The sequence below is a fragment of the Oryza glaberrima genome, chromosome 11 (genome assembly GCF_000147395.1).
Source record: "Oryza glaberrima chromosome 11, OglaRS2, whole genome shotgun sequence".
NCBI lineage: Eukaryota > Viridiplantae > Streptophyta > Magnoliopsida > Poales > Poaceae > Oryza > Oryza glaberrima.
The window spans coordinates 10515545-10533149 of NC_068336.1; the positions used below are offsets into that span (position 1 = coordinate 10515545).

General features: G+C 41.4%; 2 protein-coding genes across 3 annotated transcripts; one reads left to right on the forward strand and one right to left on the reverse strand.

Annotated features, from left to right (window-relative positions):
- The first annotated feature begins 1728 nt into the window (after window positions 1–1728).
- Window positions 1729–7538, forward strand: LOC127753791 (probable beta-D-xylosidase 7). The gene is made up of 5 exons (XM_052279216.1): window positions 1729–2370; window positions 4851–5132; window positions 5223–5392; window positions 5509–5606; window positions 6149–7538. Exons 1-5 carry the CDS (start codon window positions 1933–1935, stop codon window positions 7504–7506), a joined length of 2346 nt encoding a protein of 781 aa, XP_052135176.1. The 5' UTR covers window positions 1729–1932; the 3' UTR covers window positions 7507–7538.
- Window positions 7539–7582: 44 nt separating this feature from the next.
- LOC127753793 (uncharacterized) lies at window positions 7583–11335 on the reverse strand. 2 transcript variants are annotated; one of them, XM_052279219.1, is made up of 5 exons: window positions 11108–11335; window positions 10363–10520; window positions 9345–9411; window positions 8168–8259; window positions 7583–8073 (listed from the first exon to the last, which is right to left on the reverse strand). In XM_052279219.1, coding segments are annotated over exons 1-5 (453 nt in total). In that variant the 5' UTR covers window positions 11243–11335; the 3' UTR covers window positions 7583–8072. The 2 variants fall into 2 exon arrangements, with proteins under 2 accessions (XP_052135179.1, XP_052135178.1); XM_052279218.1 differs by having other exon boundaries at window positions 7639–8073; window positions 8168–8317; window positions 11108–11330.
- Window positions 11336–17605: the final 6270 nt, after the last annotated feature.

Sequence of the window (17605 nt, forward strand, 5' to 3'; positions counted from 1 at the left end):
TATTTTAGGCCCGATTAAGGTCATCAGTCATCTGTGACGGGCTATAGTTTAGGCCCGATTGAGATAAGTATCATCTGTGACGGGCTCTAGTTTAGGCCCAATAAAGGTTAGTAGTCATCTGTGACGGGCGCTAGTTGTGGCCCGATAAAGATAGGTCATCTGTGACGGGCTATAGTTTGACTGGTCGTCTGGCTCAAAGCTATCGGTGACGGGCTTTACTTAGGGCCCGATTGAGATATATTCATTCGTGACGGCCGTTTGCCCGATTGAGATAACTCTTCACATCAGTGACTTCTAGCCTGTGACGGACGCTGTGCCCGATTGAGATGGGGCTTACCGCCCGATTGAGATGAGGGTATCCGTTCTAGTGTTAGAACACGGGAATTTTATAGAAATTTTGTAGGATTCACTTCAGTCCCTTTAAAATTTCTCCAATTCAAAGGACACCACTTGTGCACATTTCTATTCGCATCCGCAAAGGGACTAGACCCACCTTGTCGGTGACTCAAGAATGTTGTTTTATCTGCAAAATAAGCTAGCATCGTACCACATGAACATTGTGTTTTAATTTGGATGATCAAGGGAAACACTCCCCACGTACACTCTTAATGATCAAAAGAAAAGCAGCACATGCATGCAGCCTAATTATTTCTATCAATATATAGTACTTCCTCCATTTCATAATATAAAACTTTCTAGCATTGTCCACATTTATATAGATGTTAATGAATCTAGACATATATGTGTTTAGATTCATTAATATCTATATGAATATAGGCAATGATAGAAATATATTATGAAACAGAGGGAGTAGCAAGGCCATGCCGACAAATTTGTAGGCCCTGTACAAGGCTCTAAGTGAGGCCTAAATAAAGTACCAAATATGGCTAAAATAATATATATACTATAAAGCAAATGCGATATATCAAGAATAGTACATTTTTTAACTCTTGTTTTGCATAATCAAAAACTGTCAAACTGAAAACGAAGAATGTTCGTTGCTGTTGCTGGCTTGCTGCCTAGTGCCTTGCTTGTTGGTTGCTTGCTAAGTTGCTATTCGCTGGTTAAATGAAAATATGAAATTGGATGAGCCGGCTGGCGGCCTGGTGCTCGGACATCGAGACTCGAGACGAACTGAATAAGTCACAGATACGAAAACGAAAGAGAATACAAAACACCGTGGGGCCTCGGGGCTCGGAGTCGAGAATAGGAATCGCCAGGCACGCGAAGTCGCCACGCGGAGACACACGCGGACTCGAACGGGGTTCTGGCGCTCTGGCCTCACAAGAATACATGGGCTTTTTTCGGTTGGACTGATTTTTTGAGACCCTAGAAATTTGGATGCCCTGTACACTCGCACGGGCCGCACGCCCGTGTGCACGGCCCGGAGTAGTATATATATCTTTTTCGCGCCAGCTCGATCATTCTACTTAATTAATTTGCAACTTAATTTGTCAAAGATTATCATATCCATTAGGCACTACTACAGTACAGATTAGGCAGGTGACAAGTTAGGCCTTGGAACAGATTAGACGACTTAATTGCAAAGCAAAGCAACGGATGAGATGCACTAATTTAATCCATGTAACTAACGTGAGTAATTAACCGGCGCCAAGAAACGGAAACAACACCCAGCACGCAAGTTACATGGAATCGATCGATCTAATCTAATCTCGAATATATCGATATCGAAATCGTCGCAGAAAGGGAAAGAACATTCCATGGATGTGTTTAGACATCACAACCGGATTAGTCATTTCTCCTAGTATGTAGCACAGTGTGCAGTACACCGCACGCAAGAGCCGAGAGGGCCACGTGGCGCGATCCTATTGGTTGGAGAGGCCAATTTAGGCGCGCCCCCGCGCGCGCCATGTCTGTCTGAACACCCTCGCCGCCGCGACACACATCGCCGTCGTCGGAGGAGGAGACACCATGGCGGCGGCGGCCTTCTCATGCTGCCATGGCGCCGGCGGCATGGTGGTGATCGTGGTGGTGGTGATGGCGATGTTGGGAGGGGTGGTCGCCGGCGGGGAGCCGCCGTTCTCGTGCGGCGGGGCGGCGGCGGGCGGCGGGCAGGGGTACGCGTTCTGCGACGCGACGCTGCCGGCGGAGCAGCGGGCGGCGGACCTGGTGGCGAGGCTGACGGCGGCGGAGAAGGTGGCGCAGCTCGGGGACCAGGCGGCGGGCGTGCCGCGGCTGGGCGTCCCGGCGTACAAGTGGTGGTCGGAGGCGCTCCACGGGCTGGCCACCTCCGGCAGAGGGCTCCACTTCGACGCCCCCGGCTCCGCCGCGCGCGCCGCCACCAGCTTCCCCCAGGTCCTCCTCACCGCCGCCGCCTTCGACGACGACCTCTGGTTCCGCATCGGCCAGGTACGTACAACTGTGCGCGCCTTTCCCGGCCCGCACCGGCGATCCGATGGCGCGCCGCCGCCGCCGCCGCGGCCATTATGGGTCGCCGGGCCCGTGGACGAAGGCGCGCGAGCGCGCCATGCACGACGCATGAGCATTTTGGGGGGGGGGTTTTTTTGGTTTTTTTTTTAGCTCGTTGCGGTCTCGGGGGGTTTTGTGATCCGTGACAAAAAGGACAAAGTGGCGAGGGGTTATGTTAAGAATTACTCGTCGACGTGACTGTGGGATCTGGGATCGATCTGTCAACAGTAATTGTAAATTAGTGCAAATTAATTTATTAGCTACTCCCTCCTTGTTTAAATTTGATTTTGTTTATTCGAAATTTTAGAATTTAACAACCAATAGCTCTTAAAGTATGGCAGAATTTTTCTTTGCAAGTACTTCTACAATATTAGAGTTTTGTTACATATTATCGTTAGTCTAATAAAAAAAGTAGTGATCAAAATTGCAAACTAATGATAAGTAAAATTAATAGTATCATCATATATATGAAATAGAGATACTAGCTAATAAATTCTATTGACATGTGCGCACAGCGTATCAATGGGTATAACCGTTTAAGACACGTGTTAGAAACAAATATGTGAGAAACACTAGGGGTCTTTTGGTTAGCTCCACAAGTTGGTGGGCTAGCCGATCTAAGTTCGAAGTCTCACCCCTTTTAATTATTTGATATTAGGTTCTTCTTTAATATTCACGTCTTTTGTTAGGAACAAATCTGTCTAGTGAGCGCACCCTGGTGTGTGTAAAATTTGCCTAGCATTTGAATCCCTGGATTGGTTGAATTCATACACCTATGGCTCTATGGTCACACCAAAAGCATTTCTCCCTTAAATTTAATAAAATCGAGTCGTGGAACTTGGAAGTGTTGATTGTTCACACAACTTAATTTGTGGAAACTTGCAAGTCAACCTCTGCGACTATTAAGTTGATCAACGTAGCTAAGCTAGATGCCAATTGTGCTTGTTTTTTCTTCATAGAGGTTTGGTGGAAGTGCACTTAATTAGGTTTTGGACCAAAGACAAAATAAGGAATTTGTCCTGTTTAGAATGTATATTCTTACCCAACATTGATAGGGTGTGTTCGGAGGTGGTGGTCGGGAACTTCGCCTCAGTATTAGCTAAAATAAACTTGAAAATGAATTAATATGATATTTTAAAATAACTTTCCTATAGGCTTTTATTTTGAAGTGGAAGCGGCAAAAGCTTTGCCGATTATATTAGGAGATCAGGAATTAATGCAGTCTAGCTGTTGCGCTTATACATATTGCGCTAATACAGAATTACATTGAAACCCTTTAGGCTAGAAAAGCCTCAACTAGGGATTAAAGGTAGAGAAGATAGCAATGATCCTATAAGCATATAAAAAATACACCGTGAGTTTGGCCTTATATACTTCTTTCTGTAGGGAGATTTTTCGCATATAAAACAGGGCTTTACCAAGTCCAAATACTACTAATTAATATATTATCACTACTATTATTCCATGTCCAAAAACCTTGGGACAAACTGCTGGGGTCAACTAGGAATTAAAGATGTAGCGGCCACACCACACGTGAATATGTGCGGTTCGTGCCAAAGACAAGCAGCAGAATGTTTCTGCGAGAAAAGAGGCGACTTTTTTCTCGTGTTAGGACGTCACATGTGACTGGTACATGCATCCGTATGAGTATGTAGATCGGACCTTTGCAACTGTACCTACCACCTAATCTTTTTGTTGAGTCCTCTCCGTGGGTATGGAGTGACCACATGCTATGAATCTTTAAATTCTTTCCTAAGAGCTGGCAATGGCTTATTTATGGCTTTATTAATAAGTAAGCATTAATAAGTTTTTTTAAAAAAAGTAAGCATTAACCAATGTGTCAACACATGGCGTAGAAAAACTATATATTAGGGTGGGCATTTGTCATCTTCCTTACAAATCGATCTAATCAGTTGAGATACGGTTGATAAGCCAATGTCATGTAAATGGAGCAACTAAAAATAACTTATGGGTGAAACTTTTGAAGAGAAATATTTATTAGCATTCGTACAATTGAAACTATGTCAGACAAAATGAACATATGCTCTTCTTTTCCGATTTGGCCATTAAAGCCATCCCAGCACTTACACAACCAGTACCCTTGGGCCTCACGTTCTTGCCGCATTGGCACCTTAAATATTTCACAAAGATTCATTTCACCTCCATAGCTTCATCGATCAGGTGTAGGCAAAAAGCGAACAGGGAGCGCTTCATTATTAGCTTCACTAATACTTTCGGTATTCTCTTTGCAAAAAGGGTCTCACCATGTGGTCACCAATCGTGTGTTGCAAGCATGCGTGCATATACCAGCTCATATCACTCACTCTGGATTATTGCATTTGCGTGCCACGTGAAATGCACACATTTGGCCGAAATATAATCATCACGCAAAGGCACATTGTGTGTACACCATCATGTAGGCCATCGGCACGGAGGCGAGGGCGCTCTACAACATTGGCCAGGCAGAGGGGCTGACCATGTGGTCCCCCAACGTGAACATCTTCAGGGACCCGCGGTGGGGCCGTGGCCAGGAGACCCCCGGCGAGGACCCCACCATGGCGAGCAAGTACGCCGTCGCCTTTGTCAAGGGGATGCAGGGGAACTCGTCGGCGATCCTCCAGACCTCCGCGTGCTGTAAGCACGTCACCGCGTATGACCTCGAGGACTGGAACGGTGTCCAACGCTACAATTTCAACGCAAAAGTGAGTCCCGTCACACTACTATATATGGACAGACGGGTCATCAGTGACGGTTCGAAACCGTGCATTATTGGTATTGTTTTTTTTTTATAGGTGACGGCGCAGGACCTAGAGGACACATACAACCCGCCGTTCAAGAGCTGCGTGGTGGACGCCAAGGCGACGTGCATAATGTGCGCCTACACTGGCATCAATGGCGTCCCGGCCTGCGCGAACGCCGACCTCCTGACCAAGACCGTCAGGGGAGACTGGGGCCTGGACGGGTACGTGAGTCAAGTCATGTCTTCGTTGTTGTTTGATTCCGTGATGAATTTAGTCATGTCATCACGAGTGCTGATGCGTCTTGGGTTTTGGTTTTGGGGCTGGTTGCTTGCTGCAGGTACATCGCCTCGGACTGCGACGCGGTCGCCATCATGCGTGACGCGCAGCGCTACACACAGACGCCGGAGGACGCCGTCGCCGTCGCCCTCAAGGCCGGTACGTGCTGGCTCGTGATGACGATGGTCAATTCGTCACTTTCTTTGCATGTCACTTAAATGGTTATAAAAAAATTTAAAAAAAATTAGAAAGGTGTATTAACATGTGATATAACACTCCACAAACATGCAAGTTCAAATTCAACTTCTACATCTCGTAACGAAAAAACAAATTGAACAGCAGCTAGTTAACGTATATTTAGAGTCAAATTTGTTTTTTTCGTTGCGAGATGTAAAAGTTGAATTTTTACTTGTATGTTTGTGGAGTGATATATCACATATTAATACATCTTCTTAAATTTTTTTCAAATTTTTTCATAACCATTTGAGTGACATGCAAACAACGAGGGGATATCCCCTCGAGGGATCAAAATCCTCTTCCCCTAAAGAAGACAAGCTTAAGTATTATAAAGTGAAAGCTGGACTGATTCATTTAACCAACGCCAATTGGACAGAGAAACAATTCGGTTCATCAGAAGCTTAATTGTTCCAAAAATAACTTGGACAGATTTGGGTTAATTTTAAGTGATTTGGGAATTTCAGGATTGGACATGAACTGTGGCACCTACATGCAGCAGCACGCCACGGCGGCGATCCAGCAGGGGAAGCTGACGGAGGAGGACATCGACAAGGCGCTCAAGAACCTCTTCGCCATCCGGATGCGGCTCGGGCACTTCGACGGCGATCCCAGGAGCAACAGCGTGTACGGCGGGCTCGGGGCTGCCGACATCTGCACACCGGAGCACAGGAGCCTCGCGCTCGAGGCGGCGATGGACGGCATTGTCTTGCTCAAGAACGACGCCGGCATCCTCCCGCTCGACCGGACGGCGGTGGCCTCCACGGCAGTCATTGGCCCCAATGCCAATGATGGCCTGGCCCTCATCGGCAACTATTTCGGCCCGCCGTGTGAATCGACGACGCCGCTCAACGGCATACTGGGGTACATCAAGAACGTGAGGTTCCTCGCTGGTTGCAATTCGGCGGCCTGCGACGTAGCCGCCACGGACCAAGCTGCTGCGGTAGCGAGCTCTTCGGATTATGTCTTCCTGTTCATGGGGCTCAGCCAGAAGCAGGAGAGCGAAGGGCGCGACAGGACAAGCCTGTTGCTCCCCGGGGAGCAGCAGAGCCTCATCACCGCCGTAGCCGACGCGGCGAAGCGCCCTGTGATCCTGGTGCTCCTCACCGGTGGCCCGGTGGACGTCACGTTCGCGCAGACGAACCCAAAGATCGGCGCCATCCTGTGGGCTGGTTACCCAGGGCAAGCTGGTGGTCTCGCCATCGCCAGGGTGCTCTTCGGTGACCACAACCCCGGTGGGAGGCTGCCAGTGACATGGTACCCAGAAGAGTTCACCAAGGTGCCCATGACGGACATGCGGATGCGTGCCGACCCAGCCACCGGCTACCCTGGCCGGAGCTATCGCTTCTACCAGGGCAAGACCGTCTACAAGTTCGGCTACGGTCTCAGCTACTCCAGCTACTCACGTCAGCTGGTCTCTGGTGGTAAGCCAGCAGAGTCCTACACCAACCTACTTGCTAGTCTGAGGACAACAACATCAGAAGGTGATGAGAGCTACCACATTGAAGAGATCGGCACTGACGGCTGTGAGCAGCTCAAGTTCCCGGCGGTTGTGGAGGTGCAGAACCATGGCCCCATGGATGGCAAGCACTCTGTGCTCATGTACCTCCGGTGGCCGAATGCTAAGGGCGGCCGCCCGACAACCCAGCTGATCGGTTTCAGGAGCCAGCATCTCAAGGTAGGGGAGAAGGCCAACATCAGGTTTGACATCAGCCCATGTGAGCACTTCAGCAGGGTAAGGAAAGACGGCAAGAAGGTGATCGACAGAGGGTCTCACTACCTCATGGTTGACAAGGATGAGTTAGAGATTAGATTCGAGGCCTGAGTTTTAGATGGAGGGAAGGAATTACAGGTGGTACATACGGTGCAATTCTTTCACTGTATAATTTATTTGTTGCAGTGGTTATGATTCAGTTGCCTCGGAAACTGAGGTTTCTAGGCTCCAGGAGATGTGTTTAGCACCTTTTCAGGTATAGCTCACACATTATTCCAGACCAGAAATGTCTCCCAGACTCCCGGTATCTTTGAAATGGATAGTCTGGGGAACATGTAAAATGGATTATTGATTTACCACCTCACAATTAACGAGCAATAATATTTTATACCCTTCCCTGTATTCAGAGTGCAATGCAAACTACATGCAAAGTGTCATTCTAACTTGTGTTAATTACTAAAAGCTTACTATGCGGCACCATGTCAGATATGCACTTTTCTTGATCGATTCAGTTTGCCTCCTATAGAAGTACAGAACAAAAGCTACCATGCCTGGTACATATCAACACAGCATGTGATATACTACTACATAAATGAAAGTAGTCGAGACAAACCAATTGGAGAGACGAGATCTTCACAAACTCTTCTGCCTGAACATAGCTTCATATAGTTCTGTCATCTGTCGCACATAAGTGCAAAAGTAAGCACAAAGGTAGTTAGCAAAGGTGGTTGTTTATACTTAAATAATTGTCGCATGTTTTTACTTTGCTTACCATGACCAAAACACTCTTTTAGCATGCGCATGTGATGAGCACTTTCCTTGCTCAAACATCCTTGAAAAGGAGCTGGAATTTGGGTATCCTCTCTGGTGGAAGTGGGCAAGAAACAATCAGTTTACCTTTCATCGCACCCCTAAATATTGCCTGCCATTAAGATATCAGAAGGCAGAAGTGAACTACTGTTTTAACATGTTATTCATGAACCAATAAACTGCTAAATTAAGCAGGAGTTGAACTTCATAAATGTCAATCGTCAAGACAGCACAGCTGCGATTAATTGACTTAGCTGAATTAGTGGAGAGGAATGGCACAGATGATGATAAATCCCATATGATAGCGGTGTTAAAATTGACAGTTTATCTGCTGAACTACTTTAAAATGTAAGGATTACAAGAACAGGAAAATCGTACCAAAAGATACGCTACAGTGAGAAAATATTCCTCCGGCTCCAAAACAGACAGTGCTGAATATAGATCTCACATGACACATGAGATCTGAAAGGATCTAAGAGTTGTAGTTTTCATAAAACAGAAGGGAATGCTGGACCACTTGCTGTATTGTAACTGGCCATTGCTTTCAGACAGAAAGCAATCCATACCCTTGCCAAATTGTTCACTATGGCACATCATGACCTTCCTGGTGAACAAGTACAAACCAAAGCATACATCTAACTGCTGTATGGTTGTACCTTAGGCCTTGTGGACTGCTATAAACAAGAACATTCTAAAGAATAAAAGATCAAGAGACCAAATTAAAACTTTCAAAGGTTTGTGAATTATCTTGGGCAGGTAAAGGGGGCATCCTGGAATAACCAGTACTGAGGTGACCCGAAAGGCAGTCAAAGAAAATTTGGCCTCCTAGAACAACCACAAATTGATTCCCCTAGAGTGAACCATCTCAATTTTCCTTCACCTTATAGATGTCCATTATTGTTTCCCATATTCTTTAGTTATGTACTCTATGAATCATTTTGAAGATAAAGTAAATTTCACAACTATTAATTTATTGGCCTCATTCATATGCCATCACATTTTTTTTTTGGCCTAACCTGGACCGGGATGACAAAGTAGAAGGAAAAAAGCAAAGTCGAGATTTACAACATTGGTCAATTGACAAAGAAAAAGGTTGTTCTTAAATCTTAATCCCATGAAAAGCTTATTGGTCCACTCACCTCAACTACATCAATGAAATCTTGCTTGCTGCTGAAAGAGCCAATCCATTTTGTGTGATCAGGTGTCCTGCGTATATACATTACAATAAGTTTGGCATATTTGTGATGCAGCTATAGTACACCCTAAAACAACTAATAAGAAAAGTGCAATGAGAAAAATATTTTTGTTGGTGCATATCACTCAATATCAAAGAAAACAACATTCTTTAAGAATTGACTCAAAGGAACTGAATTTGTTCTGAATTGCAGCCATTATTTCATTATTCACTTGTTTTCACAAAATTTAATTCCATACGTTTCATGATAAAAAAGAAGAGTTAGAGTACTACTTAAAGTTGACTTTAAAAAAGGAAGCAGAAATATTCATCAAAACTCCAAAGTCAGTAGCTTTCATTTTTTTCTAACAAGCATATTCAAATTTTAGAAAGAAATACATGTTCACGGTGTCATTTAGGTTCACCACACAATTCCCATAGAGCATTAAAACTTACAAAAAAACTGTAGCTCATATTTTTGTTAATAGATCTTAAGATCTCAAAAAATTTTCCTATATCTTCAAAAAGTCTTGGTCATCAGTAATCACGCTAAAGTAGAGCTTAATTACTGAAGCAAGGAGACACTGGTTGATTCTTACTCTTCGCTCGATATGTTCCACTGAGTCTTTTTGCTGACCAGTAACCCTTTTATAAATTCATACTATTTATAATTTTGTCCATAGCTATTCCTGAAGCTAGCACTTTCAACATAAATTTATAGAGTAGAGTATAAACTAATTTTTCAACCTTTGTTGATATGACTTATGGATGACATGTGAAAACCAAGTATTAGTAACTGCAGCGATAGTATAGTGTACATAAATAGCTGATAAGAAATTATGTTCACGGTGGACTACTAGAATTTAAGAGACAAGACTTGAACGATGGTAAGGAACTCAAGCAAGTTGAAAATAAGGCCACATCCAATGATCCAAATAACATTATACCACCACTAAGGTAAACACAAAACAACAAACTTATACCCTGAGTCCATCTTCATGTGTTGGGCATTGAAGAAAAAAATGGTAGCTGGAACCAAAGTGATATCGAAATAGTCAATGTAGACTTGCATCTCCTCAGAATCCATATCGACCAATGCTACCATCGCAAACCTTGATATGTCCCAAGAAGATTTAGCGAGCTGTTAAAAAAGGAAAAACAGGGAAATATAATTAACCAGCACGCAGAAGCCATGCAACTCCCATATACATTTTCTTCTCTTTTTTTTTTGTAAATAAAAGGATTGATAACAAATTTGCACACACTATCCCACCCCATAGTGTAAGACTGGAACAATAAGGCTTTGTCCGTTTAGTCCCCATGAGAAAGGGATTGGAGAGAAATGAGGGGAATAATTCCACACCATAATAGGTTTGCAATTAATCCCCTCCAAATCCCCCCTCAGTCCCATAGGATGGGGGATTAAACGAACAAGACCTAACAAGGATATGCACCGCTCTCTTTTCCTCTCCATTCACATGCTTCCAATTCATTCCATCAATAGTTGTAACTAACAGACATGCATAATTGTAGGTCGATTTCGTTTCTAGCTCTGCTAGGTTTACCAGCCTCCCACAAGTAAATAATACTGTTCGAGCAAGCAAAAATCTTCCAGGACCATGGGCGGCCTAAAAACCTACTGCACGAGCAGATGAACCAATCAATCCCCCATAGCAAGCGGCAATCGCATCGCGTGGAATCGACAGGGAAAAGGAGAGGTTCGCTCACGATGTCGTCGAGGTGGAGGCAGGCGGCGTCGTCGGCGCGGCCGAAGCGGAGGACGAGGACCTTGTCGAGCGTGTCGCGGATGGCGGCGTCCACCTCCGGCTTCCGCCGCAGCGTCGGCAGCAGCGCCGATCCCATCCCCTCCTCGCCGGAATCGGAAGATTTTCTCTTCCTCTCTCCTCTCCTCTCCTCTCCAACCTTGCAAGCGGCGGCCGGGGCGGGGAAAGGAAAGGAATATGGGCCGGTTACGTGGGCTCTGGATAAGCCCACCTGGTTTTCTGGGCTGGCATTTCATTTCTAGCTTCCGCTCCGTTGGGAGCACAAGAAAAAATAAATCGATTTTTTTCTGGGTTTTCAAAAAAAAAAATTCGAATGCACGGCAGACACACGCAGACATACTAGCAGCGAGAAAAATCGTCAAATATCAGGCAAAGAATCACCCGAGTGATGTATAGCAAAATCGACATACTAATACAGCTACAATATTATACTCACACTCCCGTATGTATCCCCTAACCAAGGATGGTAATTGGTTAGGACCCATGGACCCATAGGCCTGAGGGTATGTTTGGTTGGTGGCTACAGTTTGCACACCAAACCTTAGTCGTGTCACAATTTATTAGGTTAGTGTTTGGTTAAATGTCACAATTGGGTTAAGTCATATTTTATTAGTATTTTGGCACACGTGTCATACTCATATTTTCTAGCCAAAGTTTATTATAACTAGGAAGGTGGTCCGCGCGCATGCGCGGGCATTTATATTATTGAAAAGTAAGATTTGTATTCTTTGTTCAAAAATTTTGTCTCATAGATTAAGGGAAAACTAAAGTTCGGATACTGTTATTTTGTAATAATTTAAGGGTTCTATTTTTCTTAAGGTATCTTAAAAATCCTTTGAAAAACTTTCGAGTAGGCGATGGATTAAGTAATTACGACTTTTGAATCATGTTTTTTTTCTCGAGTAAATAATAAACTATCGCTTGTAGTATGGCTACAAATGAAAAATACGAGACCAAGATACTCAAAATTCTTGTGATTAAATCATCTTATGAAGGCGCATGATATAATAAGAAAGGGAGGGAAGCGTATACATGGAGAAAAAGAAGAAAGGGAAAAATGAAAATGTGGAGGGGAAGCATAGGTACCCACGTACGTAGGTGCCTACCGAAGGTGGAGAGGTGGGACCTCATAATATTTAGTTTGTTCTAATATCAATTTAATCTAATGGTTTATAATATTGGACCCACCGATTTAAGTGAAAATCAAGCAATAGATGCTTTGCTTTTTTTCTTAGAATTTCTAATATTTTCTCTAATTTATTAGAGCACCACGTGGCAGCTTGGGGGCATTTTAAGAAATTTTAATGGACTTACCGCATGTGATTAGAATATTAACCATGTAATATATGTGTTTGGGATATATGTTAATATTCGTTCCAGCTTCGTCTATGTTTATATACATATAGAGAGAAATTACATATGTTGCTAGCAAGCTATTAGAAATCTAATTAATTTTGACACCTATTAACAATTGTTCATAGTACCTGTAATACCCCGTACATTAAAAGATATTTAGTTTTTTATTTTAGGTTGACTTGTTAAAATAAAGATGTTAACAGAAATAAATAAAAGAAAAATACCTTTAGAAGTAGGCCAACATGAGAAGACCCATAAATCCAGCCCACTTGTTCTCCCCTAAAACCTAGAGAGAGGGGAACCGAATCCCACCTCCCATCTTGCTGCCGCCCATTCCCTCCTTTGTGCGGTGTTAGGTGTTCTCTCCCCTTCACGAGATTTCCTTTTCCATAGATCTCTTGCACCGTATGATGAATCAAGAAACTAATTACAAAAACGGAATGAGAAGGAGGAGAGGAACAAGAGGAGTGGTGAATCAGCGTTTCCCGTTATTTTTATTGTTGTTCTCCATGGAACCCTAGGTGAGACTTTCCACTGTTTTAATGTTGTTTTTGGATGTTTTGAGAGTTTTAATTCGTGGGTAATTAGGGTTTAGGTAAGGAGGTTTTGCTACTATGATTTGGATTGGTAATCCTACTCGCGGGCAGATTTACAGGGGTTTGGTATTTCATCAATTAGGATACTAAAACGGCCTTTTCTGAGAAAACGTTTAATATAAAAGTTATAGATACGTAGTGAACTATCTTTTGACCAAAGGAAATTATTTTATCTCAAGTGGTTTAGGCGATATGAATTTTTTGAATTTGACTATTGTTTTTATGTCATAATCTGGATAGTAGTAGATTGAACTGTTTTTGCAGGGGCTAAACAGCTGAATCAGTTGGGCCGCCTATAGACAAAGTTGTAGAGGTTTTTCTTAGCTTTCCATATTGGTAAAGTACACTTTGGTTGGGCAAGTAGAACTCCAGTTATGGTTGTTTTAGTGTGGACAGTCTGAAATTCTAGACAGATTCTGAAGCCTGCTTTCAAGCGCTAATTAGACCATTTAAATGGCACAATAAAAATATGATTTCCACATAAGAGTTGTAGGCCTTGTTCTTCAGATTTCCAAAATGTATTTATTTGTGGTCATAGCCATTTCATATTTCAAGATATAAAGGTTTGAAGCAGCAGTCTTGTTTATAGTCCAAGCGGCGTTCCTTGTTATTGCGTTGTGATGGGATGGGGCAGTAGGTTCACTTTTTTTCATTGTTTTATACGCATGTTTGAATGTGTTTGCTGAGATTTTGTTTGTGATTAGGTGGTGGTACTTCAGATCATGCATGATACCAACCATTCATTGGAGGCAAGTGCATGACGAACTAATTGTGTGATTCATGGATTGTTTGCTCTATCTATTTATTTCCGATATATTTCTATGTGACATGTGACCACTTATATTCATATTGTTGTTCGTGCCATTTAGGTTTTCATGTTTATCCTATGTTTACGACGTTATTCTTGTTTCAATATTCCGGATTCTAGTTCTGCTTAAATAATTCAAGTTCCCTGCTTGCCATGGATGTGCAATATGGTTTCAATTTGGTTCTTTGATTCCGGTTTCAATTATTCAAGTACCATGCGTAGTCATGGGAGTGCAATTTGGTTCTTTATTCAATTTCCTATGGGTAAGCGCTGATCACGCTTACTCGGCTTTGCCGGAAAATGCTAGGATGTATTCACTATTGTCCGGGATGGAAACTACTATTTCAATTCATGCCTGCCCGAGATGGGAACTACTATCTTCTTTGACTTGGTGTATCAACGAAAGAAAGACTTCTCTTCATGCTTTATTGCCAATATTGTGTATATGTGTTTTCTAGTTCCATATTGTACTTGCTGAGTATTTTTATACTCACTCTTGTGTTTTATTTGGTTTTAGGTACATATTGAGACCGACATGCATGGGCGGGAAGTAGCACCCTTATATACACATCCACTTTCACACTATCAAACTATATTGCTTAGGTCCATAATGACACTTAAATTATATCCTGGTTTGGTCTTGTAATAATCTTTTAGATTTCTAATAGTTTCTTCCCCATGGATTATAAGGATGGATCGTATTGTGGGAATGATATTGTTATTAGTTTAACTTACAGTTGCCTATCGTGGATGTCCGTATTTACAGGGGAGACTCTGCCGAAATTTCTAATTTTGGAAGTTAGTGGTTTGAGTGTTTTTTTAGTGTGGCACTCCAGGTACGTGGCTACCTGAGGCGTTACAGTACCTGTTACAGATTCATCTTACGATCTTGATTATATGTTGATCACCATGACTCGCATGAAAAAAAAAATATACTACTTAGGGTTTACGATAACTGAAATTGATGAATTATCTTATTTATATGATAGCTATTTTTGATTATAAATGAATGAATTAACTTCTAGAAAGTTAACAAGTTGTTTAAAAAAGCACCATTTAGGAACTTGGAAAGCGTGGAGCGTGCAAACAAAAAACCAAAAGATGGAATCAGGAAAAAAATAGGACGTTAAATTCCCTTATAACACTCTTGTCCTAGTAAGAGTTCTATTGATATTCATTAATATTGTCCTCACATTTATACATAAAGATTTCTTTCAACTGTACGAACAAATAATACAAAATACAAATACAACATAACACAATACATTATAATTATTATGTAATCAACTATTGGTTTCAGCTTAAATAGAGCTAAGCGTTGGATAAACTCAACCCACGATGCTTAATTCTTCTCTCGTTGCATCACACCTTTAATTTTCTTTTCATGTTATTAACAAAATCAATCATCTCTATATATGATTTGATGTGTGGCAAAGTGGTAGCGCTGCAGCGGTCATGATCACCTTAGATGCCTCAGACACAACGCTTTGTCACACGTGTGAAAGGCAAAGGTGCAAACATGCATTGTGCTGTGGGCCAAAAAAAGGAGAACTTCGGACACTTTATTTATTAGCAATAGATCCGATGTTTTAAATAATGGGTTCACCGGTTCAGTGTAAATGTAAATTAGTTAATATAAATTTTAATTTGTTAATTTAATAGGTACACAATATAATGGTGTAGACTTTATTTTAAAACAGTGCATTATTTGAAAATAATAGTCCAAAGTAATAAAAAATAGATCCGATGATTTAAATAATGGGGCCATCTGTTTAAGCGCACGTATAAATTAGTTAATATGGATCTTAAATTGTTTATTTGATAGGTACACAATATAATTATGTAAATTTTATTTTAAAATAGTGCATTATTTGAAAATAATAGTACAGAGTAACGAGTACACCGGTTTAAGTGGAAATTATCTTACATTATTGATTTAATGGGTAAACGTATAATGGTATAAATTTTATTTTCAAAGATTGTAGAGCTAATTTAGTTACATGTGTTTATAAAGAATTACATGATGGTATATTCTTTGTTTGTAAAATTTTTAAAAAATATATCAATTGTATAAATGGAAAAAAGAAGAAAAAAAAGGGGAAAAAATGGAGGGAACCGTACGTACTACATACCCATGTTCCTACGTGACCTATGCACAGAGAAACAGGAGAGGTGGGACCCATATTATTTTCATATTATTTTGTTTATTTTATGATCAATCTCATCTAACGGCGTACAATATTGGACCCATCAATTTAAGTGAAAATAAAGAGGTAGATGTTTTGCTTTTTTTCTTAGAATTTCTAGGATTTTCTCTAATTTATTAGAGCGCCACGTGGCAACTTGAGAGCGTTTGCAGGAAGTTTAATGGACTTTTCATCTAACGGCGTATAATATTGGACCCATCAATTTAAGTGAAAATAAATGGGTAGATGTTTTGCTTTTTTCTTAGAATTTCTAAGATTTTCTCTAATTTATTAGAGCGCCACGTGGTAACTTGAGAGCGTTTGCAGGAAGTTTAATGGACTTTTATTATATAATAGATAGATTGTGGCCAACAAATTGTAGAGTAGAGTATAAATAAATCGTTGGCAACACAAAGTGTGACTTGCCACAATTTTCGCAAATGAGGTTGTAGCAAAGTTAGCCTCCATCCAAATAACATTTAAATATATTTAAATAAAAAATATACTAAATTTCAGCTCAACCTTTTTTACTCGGTCATTATATTTTGTAGGCTAAAAAGTAGGCCCATTACCACCCCTAGCCCTAAAACTCGCTCCAAGAGACGAAAACCCAACAGCTCTAAGAGATGGAAACCTAGTAACACTAAAATCATGTTGAAAACCCATCTATATATGTGTAATATTTGTGGTTATCAAGATTTGGGTAGAGTAATATACCTACGACTCAACTAGCAAAGGGGTGCTTCCCAAACTTTTGATTTGTTTGGTGCGAAATTTCCAAGTTTCATTGGGTGGCAAGCTTGGAGGTAACTAAACTTGAAATATTTGGTTGAATGATGATGTCTGAATTCACTTGGGCAAGAACACGACGCATCACAGTTTTTGCTGCCAAAATTTTTTTTCAGGTTGGGAGTCATTCTGTGGATAATGATTGTTTTTCGCATACCACCGGGATAATGATTGGCAAGTGGAGTTCTGATGCTGTTTTTTAATCATTGTCTGCGTAATAAAATGATTGATTATACCTATAATTAATCAGTTTAGCACAAATTATGAACCTGCTAGAAAATTCCATACAGCTTCAAATTATTAGTTTGGGAATTAAATTTTCGTAAAAGATATGATGACAAATCATCGCAGTTTACATGAGTGAATACAAATTTCTGCTGTTTTAGCTTTGATTATTGCAGCCTTGGCCCTATTCTGATCACTCGTTTTTTTTTTCTAAGCTTTAATTTGTTCCTTTTTAGCTTCAAGAAAATTCGAGACTGAACTCTGGACTATGAGTGAATTATAATATTTGTTGTTTTAACTTGATCATTGAAGCCCTGAGCCCCTGACCCAAATTTGATCATATTTTTTACTTAAAAAATGAGGACAAAAAAAACTTAGTTATTAAATGATTAGGAGAAAAAATTAACATGTTGAGAATTGAACACGGGTTAAAACCACAGATACCTTACTAGTGCAATATCAAGTGAATCTCACCGTATTTT

Bases quoted from the DNA above. Each gene is read 5' to 3' on its own strand.
- LOC127753791 (XM_052279216.1), top strand. From the start codon at position 1,933: ATGGCGGCGGCGGCCTTCTCATGCTGCCATGGCGCCGGCGGCATGGTG. The intron at 5,133-5,222 runs GTGAGTCCCGTC...TTTTTTTTATAG, and splicing joins GCTACAATTTCAACGCAAAA to GTGACGGCGCAGGACCTAGA. The intron at 5,393-5,508 runs GTACGTGAGTCA...TGCTTGCTGCAG, and splicing joins GGAGACTGGGGCCTGGACGG to GTACATCGCCTCGGACTGCG.
- LOC127753793 (XM_052279218.1), bottom strand. From the start codon at position 11,242: ATGGGATCGGCGCTGCTGCCGACGCTGCGGCGGAAGCCGGAGGTGGAC. The intron at 9,412-10,362 runs GTATAAGTTTGT...GTATATACGCAG, and splicing joins CACATGAAGATGGACTCAGG to GACACCTGATCACACAAAAT. The intron at 8,318-9,344 runs GTGAGTGGACCA...TCTTAATGGCAG, and splicing joins ATTTCATTGATGTAGTTGAG to GCAATATTTAGGGGTGCGAT.